This window comes from Microcaecilia unicolor, chromosome 2 (genome assembly GCF_901765095.1).
Source record: "Microcaecilia unicolor chromosome 2, aMicUni1.1, whole genome shotgun sequence".
NCBI lineage: Eukaryota > Metazoa > Chordata > Amphibia > Gymnophiona > Siphonopidae > Microcaecilia > Microcaecilia unicolor.
The window spans coordinates 29,250,171-29,269,003 of NC_044032.1; the positions used below are offsets into that span (position 1 = coordinate 29,250,171).

General features: G+C 43.5%; 1 protein-coding gene across 4 annotated transcripts in view; it reads left to right on the plus strand.

The window, feature by feature from the left end:
• The window catches only part of LOC115462835 (ubiquitin-associated protein 2-like), a 473,475-nt gene that overhangs the window by 442,639 nt on the left and 12,003 nt on the right, over positions 1–18,833 (plus strand). For all 4 annotated transcript variants that reach the window (XM_030192869.1, XM_030192870.1, XM_030192871.1 and 1 more), the window contains 2 exons: positions 8,306–8,373; positions 13,239–13,430. In XM_030192869.1, the coding sequence (XP_030048729.1) occupies positions 8,306–8,373; positions 13,239–13,430 (260 nt within the window). The remainder of the gene's footprint in view (positions 1–8,305; positions 8,374–13,238; positions 13,431–18,833) is intronic.

Consider the following 18,833-nt stretch of genomic DNA (forward strand, 5'->3'; position numbering starts at 1 on the left):
GGGCCCTGTTTACTAAGATGCACTAGAGGCACGTTAGTGTTTTTAACACATGCTAAGCATTAGCATACGCTAATCGTGTAGATGCCTATAATATTTGTATGGGTGTCTACGGGGTTAATGCATACTAATTTTTGGCACATGCTAAAAATTCTAGCGCACCTTAGTAAATAGGGCCCTAAATTTTTGGTCCTTCAAACCATTCCTGCAGTAGAACCAGCAACTCTTTTAGCAACTAAGAAAAATATCAGGTGCGTTGGGTACCTGTTGCAAAATGGTGAATTTTCCTACATGAAATTGATTTCATTAAGTGTTTTTCTCTAGTTTGGCCAGCAGGTGGTGCATGTTATGTTTAAAACTGTCAGAAAAAAATAACTATTCCTTCTTTAGTTTAACACCGAAAGGATAGTAACCTGCAGTAATGTGGCCACCTACTTTTTAAAAATGTCCTGGGCTCTGATTGGCCCAGGAGCTCAAATTCAGCCAGGATGTTCTGGCTTTTTCCCCAATTTCAGCCAGGGAGAGGAAAGAGAAAGTTCTCTTCACTGAGACCCTGTGAGCAGTTATATTCTGTAACCGGTGAGCAACTATATTTCCTGTACTTCCCAGGCACTATCCAGGTAGTGACTAAGTGTTTAGATAGTTTTAGTATTGGCCAATATTCAGTTACCTGTTATTGTTTGCTATTTTTCTTCTGTTTTTATGGTTCACTGTTCTGCTCCGACAATAAGCCTTATTAATTTATTGATTCTACTGTCCTAGACTGACTTAAGAATTCTGGTGGTTTGTGTGTTTGGTCTGTTGGTGCTTTTTAGGTACTGTGGAACCCCTGGAGTGTGGCCCTAGTAACCTAGAAATCGCCGGAGAATACCTGAGAGTGGGAGACTCGCCCAGAGGCAAGTTAGACCTAGTCAGTGGGTTGGCGGGTGCTAGTGTAGAGAACAAGTTGCAGCTGCAGGACCAGGTGGCCACAGGGTTAGAACCATGCGGGTGGCTAAGTGTTTCATGACAGTACCAAAATACATACTTAATGGACTAAGCTCCCAGTTGGAGTACACCGGATCTTAACAAGAGAAACTGTCTGTGCCATTTCTGAGCTTCTCAAGTATGTCAGGAAATAAGTAAACTTTAACGCCTCTGAATAAATTAGCCCTAAATTTAAAATAGCATTTTTGTATCTTATCTCTGTCAATACAGTTACCCAGATTCATACCAAGTATAACACATAAATTATCAAGATAAGATTTTCTCCTTGAATTGGTTCCAAAGAATCTGCAGTAATATCTGATTTTATCTGACCGCACCTGTTCTTAGATGGGAGGTAATACACTCTGTAAAACTGTAGTATCTCTTCTTTATTTTATTTATTTAGTTGGTTTTGCTATACCTCCTTTGCTAACAAGCAGTTTACAATAATCATTAAAAAAAAAACAAGAAAGGAACTACAATGGTGGATAGGAATGTACAATAGGACCATACACACAAACAATCAAGAAGAACTAAATAATGAAAAAGGGAAGAGAGGGGGAAAAGGGCTGGGGGAAGGAATAGGGCTAATCAAACACGAATGACCAACTTTAGTTAATTGAAATACTTCCAAAAAAATATTGTTCAAACATTTCCTTTGGAGAAGACATTTTATCTCTAGAAAAATTCACAAATGGTAAATTTATACTTCTCAGATGATTTTCAATATTTTCTAGTCTTGTAGCAATCCCAGTAATATCTTTCATAATAGGCATCTGCTTGGTTTCAACCTGTTGGAAAATTGTTTGCATTGTAGATACTTTTTCCCACTTCAGGTTTTAATTTCATTATATCACACTCACATCATCCCAGTCTTTTCTCTAAGACAGTATTTGCATATTTAAGATTTCACAATTGAGGAAAATAATTTTAGCTAGGTCTGAAATAGCATGCCATATCTTATATAATGACATTACTGTTGGCTTACTCACAAGGGTATCTGGCAGAAAAACAGGTATTGCAACAGCAATCGATACCCTTGGCTCTTCCCAATCTGCTGCAGAGCCACAGGAAACAAAACTTCCATCAGGTTGTTTCACCTCTCTCAGCCAGGCGCAGTTCCCTATCATGGTTCCGCAGAGATATCGCCTCTCAACCCAGAAAAACACATTCTCCATCTATGTCCTGTGGGTACTGCTGCCCCGAACTTTATTATTCTTCAGTCGGTGAACTTTCACCATGTGGCTGGGGCAAGGAGGGGGTCCTCTGGTCTGGACTCAAAAATGGCTTGGCTCCAAGGGAACTCTCCACCTCTTCACCCAGGAGAGGTCCCAGCAGGGCACTTACTACCAAACCTGAAGCGCCAACTCCCTCCGTGAATCACAAAACCATCAATCAGTCCCAACAGGGGTGTAGTTGAAGGCTGCACAAAGCAGCTAGCCTGCTTGCCTCGCCATTTTGACTTATATGAGGTAAAATTCAAAGTAGGTAAGAGAACTGGCAGTTAGCATCTAGCACTACCTCTGTTTTTGATTCCCTATCTCATTTGGTTTTTAATGGTCCTACAATAAATCTTTGTTTGGTGGACTATTGAGCCATTTATCATTCCTCCTACTGCTCATCACCAGTTCTTGCATATTCAGACATACTTTTATAACTTGATCCAAAACCCCACCCAGTGTTGAATGCCACAAATGTCAACCAAGCTCTCTAAATCTGACAGCATAACCATCCCTTCTGTATGTAAATTTCAGTGTTCAAAGCATAACTCAGGTCAGTCAAACTTCATTGCTGCAATGTTTCATATAAAACCTGGTTCAGTTCAATCATTTCCTATTAGATCAAAAAGTTGTCAAATATTGATCCAACTATGGCAATAGATGCCATACCTCTCTCAGAAACAAAAAGCTCTGGCAAAAGTAAAAGATCTAACATATGACCCTTTGTTTCTATCACAGTTTTAAAAACATCTTCCACATCACAGCACCATGAAAACACATCCAGTCTTCAGTTAAAATCACACAATATAGGTTTAGTGATGCTCACAATAATTGTAGTTAACCAGTCCACAAACTTGAATAGTAAATCTACTGAGGTAGAAGATACGTAAGACAAATGTTTGACAATAGTGCTTCACATCCCAGGTCAGACCATATACTATAACAATAAAATTAAACTTAGTTTTGTGAATAATTAGAATTCCCTCCTCCTTTTTTCCAGACAGTGTGGCTGATATAGTAAGGTATAATATAAGGGACATAACTGATTAATAATTGACATGGTGTCAACCTGGATTCAAAAGGAAATCTTGCCTCATCAATTTGCTTTATTTCTTTGAAGGCATAAATAAACAAGTGGATAAAGGAGAGCCAGTTGATGTGTGCATCTAGATTAAAAAAAAAAAAAAAAGCAAAAACTTTTGATAGGCTCTCTCATGAGACTCCTGAGAAAATTAAAAATCCATGGGATAAGAAATAATGTTCTGTTGTGGACTGAGAAGTGTTTAAAAGTTATAAAACAAATGGTAGGGTTAAATGGCCATTTTCCTCAGAGGAAAGGAAAATAAATAGTGGGATTGGTGCTATTTAACATATTTATAAATGAACTGGAAATGGGAACGACAAGTGAGGTGATTGAATTTGCAGATGACACAACTTTTCAAAGTTGTTAAATCATATGCAGACTGTGAGATATTGAAGGAGGACCTTAGGAAATTGGAAGACTGGGCATCCAAATGGCAGCTGAAATTTAATGTGGATAAATGCAAAGTGATGCACATTGAGAAAAATCATAGTTATTTGATGCTAGGTTCCACATTAGTGGTCACCACCAAAGAAAAGATCTAGATGTCATTGTGAACAACAGATTGAAATATTCTGCTCAATGTGCGGTGGCAGTAGCCAAAAAAGCAAGCAATGCTAGGAATTATTAAGAAAGGAATGTAAAAGAAGACAAAGAATATTATTATGCCTCTGTCTCACTCTGTGGTGTGACTTCACCTTGAGTATTATGTGCAATTGTCACCTTACCTCAAAAAAGATATAGCAGAATTAGAAAAGGTTCATAGGAGGGTGACCAAAATGATTAAGGGAATGGAACTCTTCTCATATGAGGAAAGACTTAAGAGATTAGGGCTCTTCATCTTGGAGAAGACAGCTAAGGTAGGGAGGGGATATGACAGAGGTCTACAAAATCCTGAGTGGAGTAGAACGGGTAAACATGAATCATTTTTAGAACAAAGACAGTGCCGGGCAGACTTCTATGGTCTGTGCCCTGAAAATGGCAAGGACAAATCAAGATCAGGTATACATGGAGGAGTGGCCAAGTGGTTAGGGTGGTGGACTTTGGTTCCTGGGGAACTGAGGAACTGAGTTCGATTCCCAGCACAGGCAGCTCCTTGTGACTCTGGGCAAGTCACTTAACCCTCCATTGCCCCATGTAAGCCGCATTGAGCCTGCCATGAGTGGGAAAGCGCGGGGTACAAATGTAACAAAAATAAAATAAAAATATCTTGTACTGAGTTTATCTTGTTGGGCAGACTGGATGGACCATACAGGTCTTTATCTGCTGTCATCTACTATGTTAATTGTTTACCCTTTAAAAAAATTACAAAGATTAGGTGACATTCCATGGTAATACTTTAAAAACTAATAAGAGAAAATATTTTTTCACTCAACAAATTAAATTCTGGAACTTGTTGCCAGATAATGTGGTGACAGCAGTTAGTGTATCTGGGTTTCAAAAAGGTTAGGACAAGTTCCTGAAGTAAATGTCCATAGTTTGCTATTAAGATACACAGGGGGAAAGCCAGTACTTATCCCTGGAACTGATAGCATAGGGTCTTGCTGATCTTTGGGGGTTGAACATTTGTGATATGGAGGATTGGCTACTGTTGGAAGCAGGATACTGGGCCAGATGAACCATCAGTCTGACCCAGTATGACTGATATCACTTAACCAGTGTTCTCTCTAATTTTTGATGGCCCTAATTTTTGATGGCCCATGTGTGCATGATAAACATTTGGTGCACAAGTTTTTAGCCTCAACTCTGTGTGTGGTATAGCCTATGTTCTCAATTTCAGAAGGTTTGGAAAAATTTCTGGAGGAAAACTCCATAGTCTGTTATTGAGATGGACATGGGAGAAGTCACTGCTTGCCCCGGAATTAGTAGCATGGAATGTTGCTATTAATTGGGTTTCTGCCAGGTACTTGAGACCTTGATTGCCCTCTGTTGGAAGCAGGATATTGGGCTAGATGGACTATTGGTCTGACCCACTATGGCTATTCTTATGTTCTTATAAAGTCAGCAAAAATTCTGTGCACACAGTTGATGAGTGTGTGTGCTCCCTCTCTAACCCACGTACATGCGCACAGCTGAGAGAGAACACTGCACTGAACCCAATACATTACCCTGCTGTTCTTAGAAACATGACGGGCAAATAGGGGCCAAGTGGCCCATCCAGTCTGCCTTTCCTCAGTACCCACTGTCCTCCTTTTCCTAAGGGATCCCACATGCCTGTGCCACACTTTCTTAAATTCTGACACAGTCTTCGTCTCCACGACCTCCACTGGGAGGCCATTCCACGCATCCGCCACCCTTTCCATGAAAGAGTATTTTCTTAGATTCCTCCTAAGCATGTTTCCTCTTAACTTCATCCTATGTCCTCTCATTCCAGAGTTTTCCTTCATTTGAAAAAGGCTCACCTCCTGTACACCACTGAGGTATTTAAACATCTCTATCATATCTCCTGGCTCTCTTCCAGTGTATACATGTTGAGGTTCATGAGCCTATCACTATATGTTTTATGACCGAGACCACTTACTAATTTGGAAGCTGCCCTCTGGACCACCTTCTTAATAGCATCCATTATTTTGCCAGGCAGGAATATCAGAGTCACTGATACGTAGATTCCTGGATCATCCCTGGAACTCTTTTTGTAAAACTGGTATTATACTGGATAGCCTCCAGCTAGACAGAGACAGAATGATGGGGCCTGATGGGATACACCGGAGGGTGCTTAAGGAACTCGAAGAAGTTCTGTCGACTCCGCTGACAGACCTCTTCAATGCTTCCTTAGATACTGGAGTGGTCCCGGTGGACTGGAGAAGGGCGAATGTGGTTCCTCTACACAAGAGTGGAAGTAAGGAGGAAGGAGGTTGGGAATTACAGACCTGTCAGTCTGACCTCAGTGGTGAGTAAGCTAATGGAAATGCTTCTAAAGAGGAGGATTGTGAGCTTTCTTGAACTACATGGAATGCGGGACCCAAGGCAGCATGGCTTCACTAGTGGCAGGTCGTGTCAGACGAATCTGACTGTCTTCTTCGACTGGATGACCAAACAGTTGGATGTGGGAGAGGTGCTTGATATGGTATACTTGGAATTCAGCAAAGCCTTTGACACGTAGGAGACAGAGGGTAGTGGTAAATGGAGCTTGCTCTGAAGAAAAGGATGTCGTCAGTGGAGTACCGCAGGGATCGGTCCTAGGGCCGGCTCTTTTTAACGTCTTTGTGAGCAATATTGCAGAGGGGCTGTCTGGTAAGGTTTGTCTCTTTGCGGATGATACTAAACTCTGCAATAGGGTGTGAATGACTGAGCAAGGAACTAGCAAAGCTAGAGGAATGGACCGATATTTGGCATCAAAGGTTTAATCCCAAAAAAGGCAGGGTCATGCACTTGCAAAAATCCGAGGGAACGGTATAGGGGGTGAAGTGCTTCAGTGTGCGAAGGAACAGCGGGACTTAGGGGTGATTGTGTCTAATGACCATAAAGTTTTCAAACAGGTAGAAAAAGCGACGGCCAAAGCCAGAAGGATGCTTGGGTGCATAAAGAGAGGCATGACCAACAGGAAAAGGGAGGTGATAGTGCTGTTGTATAAGTGTCTGGTGAGGCCCTATTTGGAGTACTGCTTGCAGTTCTGGAGACCGCACCTACGGAAAGATATAAACAGGATGGAGTCGGTCCAGAGGGCAGCTATGAAATTAGTAAACGGTCTTGAATGCAAAAATTATAGGGACAGGCTTATGAACCTCAACATGTATACGCTGGAAGAGAGGAGGGAGAGAGGAGACATGATAGAACGTTTAAACATCTCAAGGGCATTTATGTACAGGAAGAGAGCCTTTTTCAAATGAAGGAGAGCTCTGGAATGAGGGGGCATATGACAAAGTTAAGAGGGAATAGGCTTAGGAGTAACCTAAGGAAGTATTATTTCACAGAAAGGGTGGTGGAGGCGTGGAATGGCCTTCTGGCAGAGGTCATGGAGACAAGGACTGTGTCAGAATTTTACAAGGCATGGGATAAGCATGTGGGATCGCTTAGGAACAGGTAGAATTGGGGGTTACAGAGGATGGGCAGACTGGATGGGTTATTTGGCCTTTATCTGCCATCATGTTTCTATGTTTAGTTAGGGTTAAAGAATATGTAGTTCTATTAGAGACCTGGAAATCTTACAGGGTAGGTTTAGAAGGAAATATTAGGCAGCATTGTTTTTCATGCTGATGTATTTTAAATCCATCCAGAAGAAGTATAAGCAATGCAATACATGTTCTGTTCTGTGTTTGAAGCAAGAGTAAGATTAATTCTGCTGAAGCTTTTGATCCTGGCTAGGTACCTGGTCATAAATAGTTATTAAAAGCTTCTTTTTTTTTATTAGAAGTGAAGAGCAACAAATTTGGTCAAACATCAGTTATAACTTCAAATCTGAATCTTTGCATAATTTTCTTAAACTTCGAGAACATCTCCATCATATGAATGCCTCGTGCTGTTCTGCAAGAAGCATTGTTTTATTAGCAGAATGTATTCTGCTCTTTCGTTGCCCTACAGCAAACCTGAACTGGTGAGACACTGATCCTAGAAGACAGCACTGCAGCCTAACTGACTTTCAGATTTTAAAAATATAGTTAAAACAAAGGGCTGGTCAAGGACAGTGTCAAGCAAACACTTAATGGACTTTGATTTCATATAGGTTTTCAGTAAAAGAAGCGTTGGAAAGGAAGTGGAGTGGAGGAGTGGCCTAGTGGTTAGAGTGGTGGACTTTGGTCCTGGGGAACTGGGTTCGATTCCCACTGCAGGCACAGGCAGCTCCTTGTGACTCTGGGCAAGTCACTTAACCCTCCGTTGCCCCAGGTACAAATAAGTACCTAAGCTGCATTGAGCCTGCCATGAGTGGGAAAGCGCGGGGTACAAATAAAAAACAAAACAAAAATGGAATAGTCTTGTACTGTAGGCTGAATCCACATACTGTGAAATGAGTTAGAAGAACCTTCGGGATGAAATTGGGCTTTGAACAAATATTAACAGAACAGTGAAGAGAATTTTTTTTTCTCTTTTTTTTTTTTTATAGGTGTTTCAGTATCTTCAAGTAACACAGGAGTGCCTGATATCAGTGGCACAGTCTATAACAAGGCTCAGGTAAGCAAACTTGTTATAAAAGCAAAGAGGATGTCTTTGTGAGGAAATCTCTCTCAAAAAAAAAGAAGGTTTCTTAAGTTGTTAGCATCAGAGGGTACTATTTCGGGGATCTTTTTACCAGTGTTGATTCCACCGAATCAGGCTGTAGTCCATTTTGTATATGTATGTGGAGAATGATCAAATGTTTGTACTGATATCATCAGACTGTTTGCTCATGAGTTAAAAAAAAACTGAATAATGTTATTAAGGTGATCCATTGCTGGCTGTCAGAGGTGAGTCTGGGGCTAATTGTGAGAAAAACTGAGATTTATTTATTTAAATTAATTTTCTTATATAATAACTGCAAGCCTGAAAGCTATTGAAGTAGTGTATATTCAGCTTTAGAAGATAATATTTCTCCTCCTGAAGGCCATACAGTCTGAGTTTGTACATAAGGCAATGGAGAATGAAGTGACTTGCCAAATATCACAAGGAGCTGCAGTGGGGACACACCTTAGGTGTATCTCTTCATAAAGGTGGTAAATAAATCTAAATAAATAAACTAAGCTCCCCAGGTTCTCAGCCCGCTGCTCTAACCATTAGGCTACTTGTCTACTGAAGATCACTTATGACCCATGGCAATCAGATCTGGCTGAGATACAGTTGAATGGTGTATTATCACAGTTGTGACTGAACTCCCAACTAAAGGTTTGAGGGTGGGCTGGTAGGAATGGATGTCTGACACACCCTAGTCAGTAGTGCTGCAGCTCCAAACGGGAATATATTTGGTGGCTCTTCATTAAAATCCAAAGTGGCCCCAGCTTAAAAATTAGTGAAGACCGCTGTCCAGGAGTTACGAGCCATTTGGAATGCTCTAAAGACTTTCAGAGATTAGCTGTACAACCAGACAACTGGGCTGCAATGTATTAAGTCAACAAGCAGGAAGACTACTACTACTACTATTAAACATTTCTATAGCGCTAGACTTATGCAGCGCTGTACAAATTAACATGAAAAGACAGTCCCAGGTCAACAGAGCTTACAATCTAAATTGGACAGACGAACAGACAGCTAGGGGTGGGGAAATTGCAGTGGTAGAGGGTGATAAGTGAGGGTGTTGAATAAGAGAGTCATGGTTAGGAGTCGAAAGCAGTAGAAAAGAGGTGGGCTTTAAGCCTGGACTTGAAGAAAGCCAGAGACTGAGCCTGACATACTGGCTCAGGGAGTCTATTCCAGGCATAGGGAGCAGCGAGATAGAAGGAACGGAGCCAGGAGTTAGCAGTGGGGGAGAAGGGGGACGACAGGAGACATTTACCCAGCGAACGGAGTTCACGGGGAGGAGTGTAGGGAGAGATGAGAGTGGAATGGTACTGAGGAGCTGTGGAGTGAATGCACTTGTAGGTCAAAAGGAGAAGTTTGAACCGTATGCAGAAGCGGATAGGGAGCCAGTGAAGCGACTTAAGGAGAGGGCTAATGTGAGTATAGCAACTCTGGCGGAATATAAGACGCGCAGCAGAGTTTTGGACAGATTGAAGAGGAGATAGATGGCTGAGCGGGAGACCAGCGAGAAGCAAATTGCAGTAGTCTAGGCGAAAGGTAAGGGTGTGGATAAGGGTTTTGGTAGCGTCCTCGGAGAGGAAAGGGCGAATTTTGTTAATATTATAGAGAAAGAAACGACAGGTTTTGCAATCTGCTGAATATGAGCAGAGAAGGAGAGAGCGGAGTCAAAGATGACTCCAAGGTTGCGCGCAGACAGCGCAGGGAGGATGAGAGTGTTATCTACTGAAATAGAGAACGGGGGGAGAGGAGAGGCAGGTTTAGGGGGAAAGAGGAGAAGCTCGGTTTTGGTCATGTTTAGTTTCAGGTGGCGGCAAGACACCTGAACTAAACCATGTTTAGTTTCAGGTGGGGAAGACACAAGTTTGTTTGTATGTGTCGTGTCAGGAGACAGTCAAGATGTGCCATTGGGCCTGTGCTCAGGGCATGGTACTCGGAGCCACATACCTGGTGGGGAAAGACAACAATCTGGCACACAGAATGAGCAGGGTGATAAGTGATTTCTGAACATGGGCATTGCCGACAGCACTTCTGAGTGTGGGGCACTGCCTCGGTGGATCTTTTTGCTACTCACCTCAACAGCAAAGTCCCTCAGTTTTGCTTCAGGCTCAGGTCACACGGCAGACTAGCATCAGATTGCTTCCTCCTCAACTGAGGGAGGGGGTCTTATATATGTGTATCTTTCCAGTATCTCTTGTGGGACAGAATTTGCTGAAACTCAAGCAGGACTGGGGATCCATGATCCTCATTGCGCCCTTTTTGCCAAGGCAGATATGGTTTCCACTTCTTCTGGAGCTAGTCTCTGAAAAACTGTAGAGATTGAACTGCTTTCCGACCTTCATTACTCAGAATGGGGGATGTCTCCATTTCCAATCCCCTAGCCCTCATGCCTTGGATGCTGAGAGCGTGGAGTAGGCATCTCTCCACTTGCATGAGGAGGTCTCCAGAGTCCTGCTTGCTTCTAAAAAAGGATTCTACAAGGTGGTCATATTTTAAGTGAAAAGGTTTGCTATCTGGTTTAAGGGCAAGAGATCCTGTCTCCTGCCCTACACACAAATTTCTTGAATATCTTCAGAAATTTTGAGTCGTCTCAAAACCAACTCTTAAGGGTTCACCTCAGTGTGATTGGCACTCAACTCAGTGTGTAAAAGGTAAAAGCTCACATGTTTACAGCCTCTAGTTCAATTCATGGGAGGTTTGCTTTTCAGTACACCCCCTCTCAAACCTCCCACAGTGTTATGGGACCTCAATGTTGTCCTCACCCAGCTGATGAATGCTCCTTTTCAGCTACTTGATACTTGCGTTTTTGACCTGGAAGGTTATATTTCTGGTGGCAGTCACGTCAGCTCAGAGAGGGTCAGTGAGCTTCAGGCAGATCCGCCTTATACAAGATTTCATCATATCAGAATAGTTCTCCACACACACCCTAAGGTAGTTTCAGAGTTTCATGTTAACCAGTCAATCATCCTGCCAAACTTCTTCCCAAAACCGCATGCCCACCCTGGCGAAAGTGCACTGCACACTTCGGACTGCAAGTGTGCTTTGGTCTTCTATCTGGAGTGGACTAAAGCCCATAGACAGTCCACCCGGCTTTTTGTTTCTTTTGATCCAAATAGGATGGGGATAGCCATTGGCAAATGCACATTATCCATGTCACAGCTCACAAAGTCAGAGCCATGGCTTAGTTTGTAGTCCACTTGAGGTCAGCTCTATCGAGGAGGTCTGCAGGGACTGTAACTTGGTCTTCAATCCACACATTCACATCTCAGTACTGCCTTGAGCAGAATACCTGACATGACCTCTGGTTTGGTCAGTCAATATTGCAGAATCTGTTTGATGTCTATAATCCAACTCCATCCTCTTATGCCTTTTATTTCATCTTCAGGCTGCACTTTCATACCCCTTTCTTAGGCCATGCCATTGCACATCCCTGTTGTCCTGGTGGTGGTGTTTTCAGTGAGCCTGGTAGCAGGGATTCCCAGTTGTGAAATGATATGGCCTGCTTGTCCTCTGAGAAAGCAAAGTAACTTACCTGTAGCAGGTGTTCTCCCAAGACAGCAGACCAATTATTCTCACAAACCCTCCCGGAGTTGTCTTTTCCAGCTATGTTGTTATACTGCTGGTCCCGTGCTTGCACTTCAAGTGGAAAGGCACCCGCCCATGCGTGGTGGAATGCTGTTAAAAGCTTCTTAAAGAGACAGAATGCTGGACAGCGTCCACACCATGTTCCATCAGATGACATCATCCAGTTGTGAGAATAATTGTCCTGTTGTCCTTGTAGAACATCTGCTACAGTTAAGTAACTTTGCTTTCTCTGAGGACAGCAGGATATGTATTCTCACATCCCTTCCTACTACCTCTAAGAGTTGTGTTCCATCAGCTTTTTTTTACTGTACTGCTGTTCCTTTTGCACTCATGTTGGGTGGAAAGGCACCCATTCATGCATGGTGCAGTGCTGCCAAAGGCTTTGAGATTCTTCTTGAATACTGGGCAGTGTCCATACCGGAGCTCCATTGGATAACGTCACTCACATGTCCTGTTCTCGAAGAACATCTGCTGCAGATGAATAACTTTGCTATACTGACACTAAAACAGTAAAAAAAGTAATTGAATATCAATTGTGTAAACATGATTTTAGAAATAAGCTAGCCAAGCAAGAAGCAGCAGCAGGTAATTAAGCACTGCTTGCCAACTTCCCCTGCTAGCAGAAGGCCAAGGTGAAGGGAAAATGGAGAGCAATACTGCTGTCCTCAACAGTAGCTCACTCCATCTTCTCTTTGAAGGTGACTTAGAGCTAGGGAGTAGAAGGGGTGCTTGACTGAGAACAGGAAGTTATATGGTCTCTGGGCCCATAGCTAAACCTCCATGAGAGCACAGCAGCAGAGGAAGTGGGGCTCTTGATCAGAGCAAAGCAATGTGCAAAAAGCTATTCCTGCCCAAGCATAGAGCTGATACTGGCAGCAGTGATGTATACTGTTACAGAAGATTCAGGTTTTATTTCCAAACCTGACAACTTCTCCCTGGACTAATCAGCCAAAGTATGGAGAGAACATTTCTCAACTTGGAGGGGGGCAGGAAGTCTGAGCCGTTGCTGACTGGAAATATGTTGCATGCATACTGAATTGAGCAGGGAATCATAGTCCGTGGTTCCTTGTTCTGCTTTAACTAAAAGTACAAATGAGCAGGTGCAACCACGGAGAAATAGCATTTAAAAAACATGAATTGGCAGATTCTTTACATTAAACTTGCCTGAGAGAAAATGGGACAAACTTTCATTTGAATATGTACAGAACTGATTAAAACCTTTCTGCCTTGCTCTTGTTTTGTAGACGTTTGACAAGCAGGGATTCCATGCTGCTACCCCACCCCCCTTCAGTCTGCCATCTGCTCTTGGATCAGCTGGACCTCTGAATCCTGGTGCTGCTGCCGGCTATGCTCCAGCCCCTTTCCTTCATATCCTGCCGGCACATCATCAGCCTCATTCCCAGATGCTGCATCATCACCTACAGCAGGATGGTCAGGTGAGCAGAAAGTTTTTCAGTGCCTTGGATTAATGAGGTGTTAAGCTAAGCAGTAATATTCAGCATGTATTGAAAGAGAATTATTCGCAGTTGTGACAGAAGCAACTGGAAACTTGTAGACTACCTAATTGACAGGCCAATGATCAGAAGCCCCACGCTGTTTCAAACATAGAGTGGGGCTATAACGCCCATATGATCAGAACTAATAACATGCAAATTTAGGCACGATATTAGTTCTGATCATAGGTAAACTGCGGGAGGGTTGTTAATGAGCATGCGTTCAGGCAGAATCCTCCCGCACTTGTTTGACATGTCTGGGATTTTCTCCCAGACCTGTCAAATGTAAGCCCGCCCCTCCCCCCCCCCCCCCCCCCCAATCTTCTGTTCCAGTGTCTCCACGGTCTTGTTGAGAGCTTTCTGCGCGCCTTCTACTTCCATTATCCGGTCTTCGACTTCACCAGTTTTGGACTGGAAGGCTACGTATTCGCATGTAAGTTCCTCCATGCGAGTTTGTAACTTTTGTAGTTTCGTGTCAATTGGTGTTAGTCGCCTTTCTAACAGTTCTTCCAACACTGTGGTCATCTCAACTGTAATTTCTGATATCCATGTCGAGGTGACTGTGGGGCCGGCACTGCATGGTGAGGCAGCCATCTTGGAATTCGCAGGCTTGTGCCGTAGTTTATCTTTCTGGGCTGTTTTAGACGCCATCTCCCTCCTCTGAGGCTGAATTGTTATAGTTTGATGAAATACTCCCGTTCCTCTGCTGGCTCTCTACTTTCGGGGATCCGTTTTGCTCTAGAACGAGGGGGACAGAGGTCAGAAGCCAGGGAGTCACTCAGTTGCAGCCACTGTCCAGCATGGCGTCACGTGATCTCCGCTTAGCAAGGTTTGAAAAAAAAAAAAGGTTTGGACAAGTGCAGAAAAGAAGTCGATAAAACTTTTTTTGTTTGTATTTTTTACATCTATATCCCACATTATCCAAAGCAAACTCAGGTTTAATGTGGTTTACATTTGAAAATACAGTGAGACAGAATAATAGAATTCAGTTACATCATGGGAGCAAGTAGATGGATATTTATTTATTTTGTAGATTTTGCTTGTACCTTTTTCAGTAGTAACTCAAGGTGGGTTACATTCAGGTACCCAGGGTGTTTCCCTGTCCCTGGAGGGCTCACATTCTAACCTAATTTTGTACCCGAGGCAATGGAGGGTTAGGTGACTTGCCCAAGATCACAAGGAGCAGCAGTAGGATTTGAACCAGGCACCTCTGGGAAACCTTATTTCTAGGATAAGCAGTATAAAGTCTGTTTTACTGTTCTGGGATCTTGCCAGGTACTTGTGACCTGGATTGGCCACTGTTGGAAATAGGATTCTGGGCTTGATGGACCTTCAGTCTGTCCCAGTATGGCTGCGCTTATGTTCTTATGGCTCTCGTTTCACCAATAGACTCATGCTTCCTCCTCTGGGCTGTCTGTCCCAGTGCTTTTTTTTTTCAACATAAAATCACTTAAGCTCAGTTGACTTCCCAGGTTCTTAATTGTACTGTAAACTGGTTGCATCTCATATTTTACCAGGATGCTTTTATATTTATTTGTATGTTTATTATAGAAATGATTATTTAAAGTGGGGGTTGTAAAGTTTTGTTTAACTTGCCTACGCTGCAAGAAATCAATGCCTTGCACATGGTGCATATAGCTTTGTTTGGATCTCCATCCATTTCAGCAGAGTACTTCCCTAGAGGACTTTGTTTATCTGTTTTCTCTGAAGTAAAATTTAACACTTCCATAACATATAAAAGCCTAAACGATGCTACTTAAAATAGCCAGAAGATATGAGAACTGATATGATACTTGAAGATTCACAGTGCAAACATAGAACATGACAGCAGTTAAAGGCCAAATGGCCAATCCAGTCTGCCCATTCTCAGTAGCCACTAACTCTTCCTTTCCTAAGGGATCCCACATGCCTGTCCCATGCTTTCCTAAATTCTGACACAATCGTCATATCCACGACCTCCACCAAGAAATGGGAGCTATAATGAATAACATGGAACATTACCCATAATAGGTAATAGATGGGTACATGAGGAATAGAATTCCCTTTGAGAGTGTGTTTTAAATTAAAGGTTTCTGAAAGGAGGGAGAAAAGTGAGAAAAAGGGATAGACAGGAATCTGAGCCAACATGATGGGTTTGTTGTTTAAGGCATTTCTTCCAGAATAACCATTAAAAGAGGATGAATACCAAAAATAGCAACACTCATGAATATCACATCTTTTAAATGTACATTCAAACTGATAATGCATCTAGCCATGCCACATTCCTACCCTCGATTGGGTGAGGGGTAGGAATGTGGCATGGCTGTATATATGTACACACTCTCACACAATGTATCTATCTATTGCTCTTGCTCCATTGATGAGATCCACCAATGAGCTCTTGACTGGCATCCTATCACTAATGCAACACTAACTGTAAAACTCCATTTAATGTAAACTACATTCAACCAAATTCATTTGGATAATGTGGGATAGAAGCAGTGGTGTGCTGGTAAATTTTTAACAGGCTGTCTCCCCGGTCCAACTCTGCACCCCCCCCCCCCCCCCAAATTGCAGAGCTGGCTATACCCAGGGAGAGAGCTGGGGAGGGGGAGTCATGCATTACTCTCTCCGGGAATTTTTTTTTTTAATGCTTCCAGGTTCCAATCTAATTCAAGTTTAACGTGGGATAAAATGCCATAAATAAGTAAATAAATAGATAGAAACTGTGAGCATTGAGAACCTGATTTCCATAACATGATGTCTGTTTTAGAAGCCCATTACCAGGAGAAAAAAAAATCTCTGCACAAATATAATACATGCAAGAAGGTGTCCCTATAACCAGCCCCTCCAAATTATACACCGAGTATGATTTATAACAAATTACTACTACCTCTGTGTTCATCCGTATGCTGCACAAGCTGGCATGTTTGAAAATATGAAATGAAATTAAAATGCTACCAACAATAAAGAACGACAATGTAGATGCAGCAGCTCATAAGTTTGCTTGATTTTGTTTTGGGTTTAACAGCAGCGCGGGAAGGGGAATCAGACTAACCTAAACAGCTTCAATTTCTTTGTTTCATACAGTGCCTGATCTAACCGGAGCCTTTTCTCTGCCGAGTAGTGTACAGCCCCGCTGATGCAACTTCCTGTGGGTGGGATCCGGCAGAGAAAAGGCTCCGGGTTGGTCAGGCAGTGGTGAGGGGGGGGATGATGAACATAAGGGACAACAATGATGAGGTATGCTGGGGCCGGGGGAGGAGGAGGAGAAAAAACAGATGCTTGTGTGCTGGCTGCCTGACTCCAACAACTAGCTCACAAAAATCAGTAAAATGTAACAACAGGCTTGTGTGAGCCGGCTCCAGCACACCACTGGATAGAAGACCCAATAAATTGAAATGTATGACTTCCGGTTGGGCTATGGAGGAGTGAAGAGGGGAAATATCGCTGCTCCGGAGCACCCAAGAAATCAGCATTATATTCAGCACCTAAACCTAGCCCAAGAGCATAATAATACATATAAAACGTCCCTGTATACGAAGAAAGTGGTGAGGAGACGGAAAGAGAGTGAATGGCAACGAAATCGACACGAAAAGAAAGCCGCGAAAAAGGGCGGGCTGTGGAAACCAAAATGGCGGAGAAAACTTCACCGCCGTCCCCTACACCGAGTTCACTATGGACCGCGGAAATAATCACAGAAGTAAAAGCGGCGGTGGAACATGCTATGGACACTAAGATGCAAAAAATCATTGATAAATTAGATAGCATGGAGGAGAGGCACGTGTCCATGATGGCGGACATACAAGCGGCGCAGCAGCGGCTTGGGACGGTGGAGGATGAATTAAAGAGCATAACTACCGAACACCCAAAGTTGTCCAAACGGGTGCAGGACTTAGAAGAAAAAATCGACGATCTGGAGAACCGATCGAGGCGGAACAACTTGCGCCTGGTCGGTCTCCCAGAGGCCTTGCCTGACAAAGATCTGCAGAACTTTTTAGAAACTTGGATCCCGCAGGCAGCAGCGCTCCCGGAATTGGCTGGCGACTTTAAGGTGGAGCGAGCACATCGGCTGGGGCAGCGGCAAGCAGGAGGAGATCGGCCCAGAACAGTAATCTTCAAAACGCTCAACTATGCCCATAAAATGAAAATAATACAAGCGCTGCGTGGCGGGAAACATTTGCAAAACCAAAACCAAAAAATCCTATGTTTTCAGGATTACTCAGCTAAGGTATCGATCGCGAGAAAGGCTTTTGTACCACTCTGTTCAAAACTGTTTGAGATGAATTGCCGTTTTAGCCTCCTTTACCCGGCAAGACTGAGAATTCAAGATGGAGGTAAAGTGGTCTTTTTTGATCGCGTGGAGGAAGCGAAAATCTATGTGAATAAGTTGCAGGACGACAGACAGCAACCCACATAAGTAACATCATAAAGAAAGACAGATATACCATGTGGAAATCGAGGTGATTTAATTTTGAAGTGGATGTAAAATCACCTGTTTGGCACCTGTTTGGCAGTAGTAATTTTCCAGGACATAGGATGAGTGGAACTGAACCCTAAGTGCACTGCAGATGGATTGAGGGACAAGGCATGGCAATATGGGCCCGGCCACGGAAAGCAGCTGCAGCAGAGAGCATATATGAAGGAGGATATCAACAACTGAAAAGAGTCTAATGAGTGAACATTACATGTTCTCCGAGGACAAGCAGGCTGCTTGTTCTCACGACTGGGTGACGTCCGCGGCAGCCCCCACCAACCGGAAAGAAGCTTCGCGGGACGGTCGGCATGCAGGGCACGCCCACCGCGCATGCGCGGCCGTCTTCCCGCCCGTGCGCGACCGCTCCCGCCAGTTCCTTTTTTTCCGCGCCTGGAGAGAGTCGTGCCTTGCCGCTCTCTCTGTTCAGCCGCCGGATTGTTCGATCGCGTGTACGCTGATCGTGCTTTTTTCTACTTTTTACTAACGGTTTTCGTTACCGCCCGGTTTCTTTTTACTAAAAAAAAAAAAAAAAAGAAACCCTGCGCGTGTGGGGCACGCGCTCCCTTTTTTCCCTCGCTTCCAGCGGGGCCGCCGCGTTGCGGCCTAGTGGCCGCACGGTCGTTTTGCTTTTTCGTGGTGTGATTTTAGCCACCATTGACGACTTTGACTTCGCCGACGCGATTTTTCCGTCGATGTCCTCGAAGGTCCCGAGTGGATTTAAAAAGTGTGGTCGCTGCGGCCGGCCGATCTCGCAGACCGACACCCACGCTTGGTGCCTCCAGTGCCTCGGGCCGGAGCACAATCTCAAGTCGTGTGCTTTGTGTCTCGGTCTCCGGAAACGGACTCAGGTTGCGAGGCAAGTTCTACGGGACCGTCTTTTTGGAACTTGC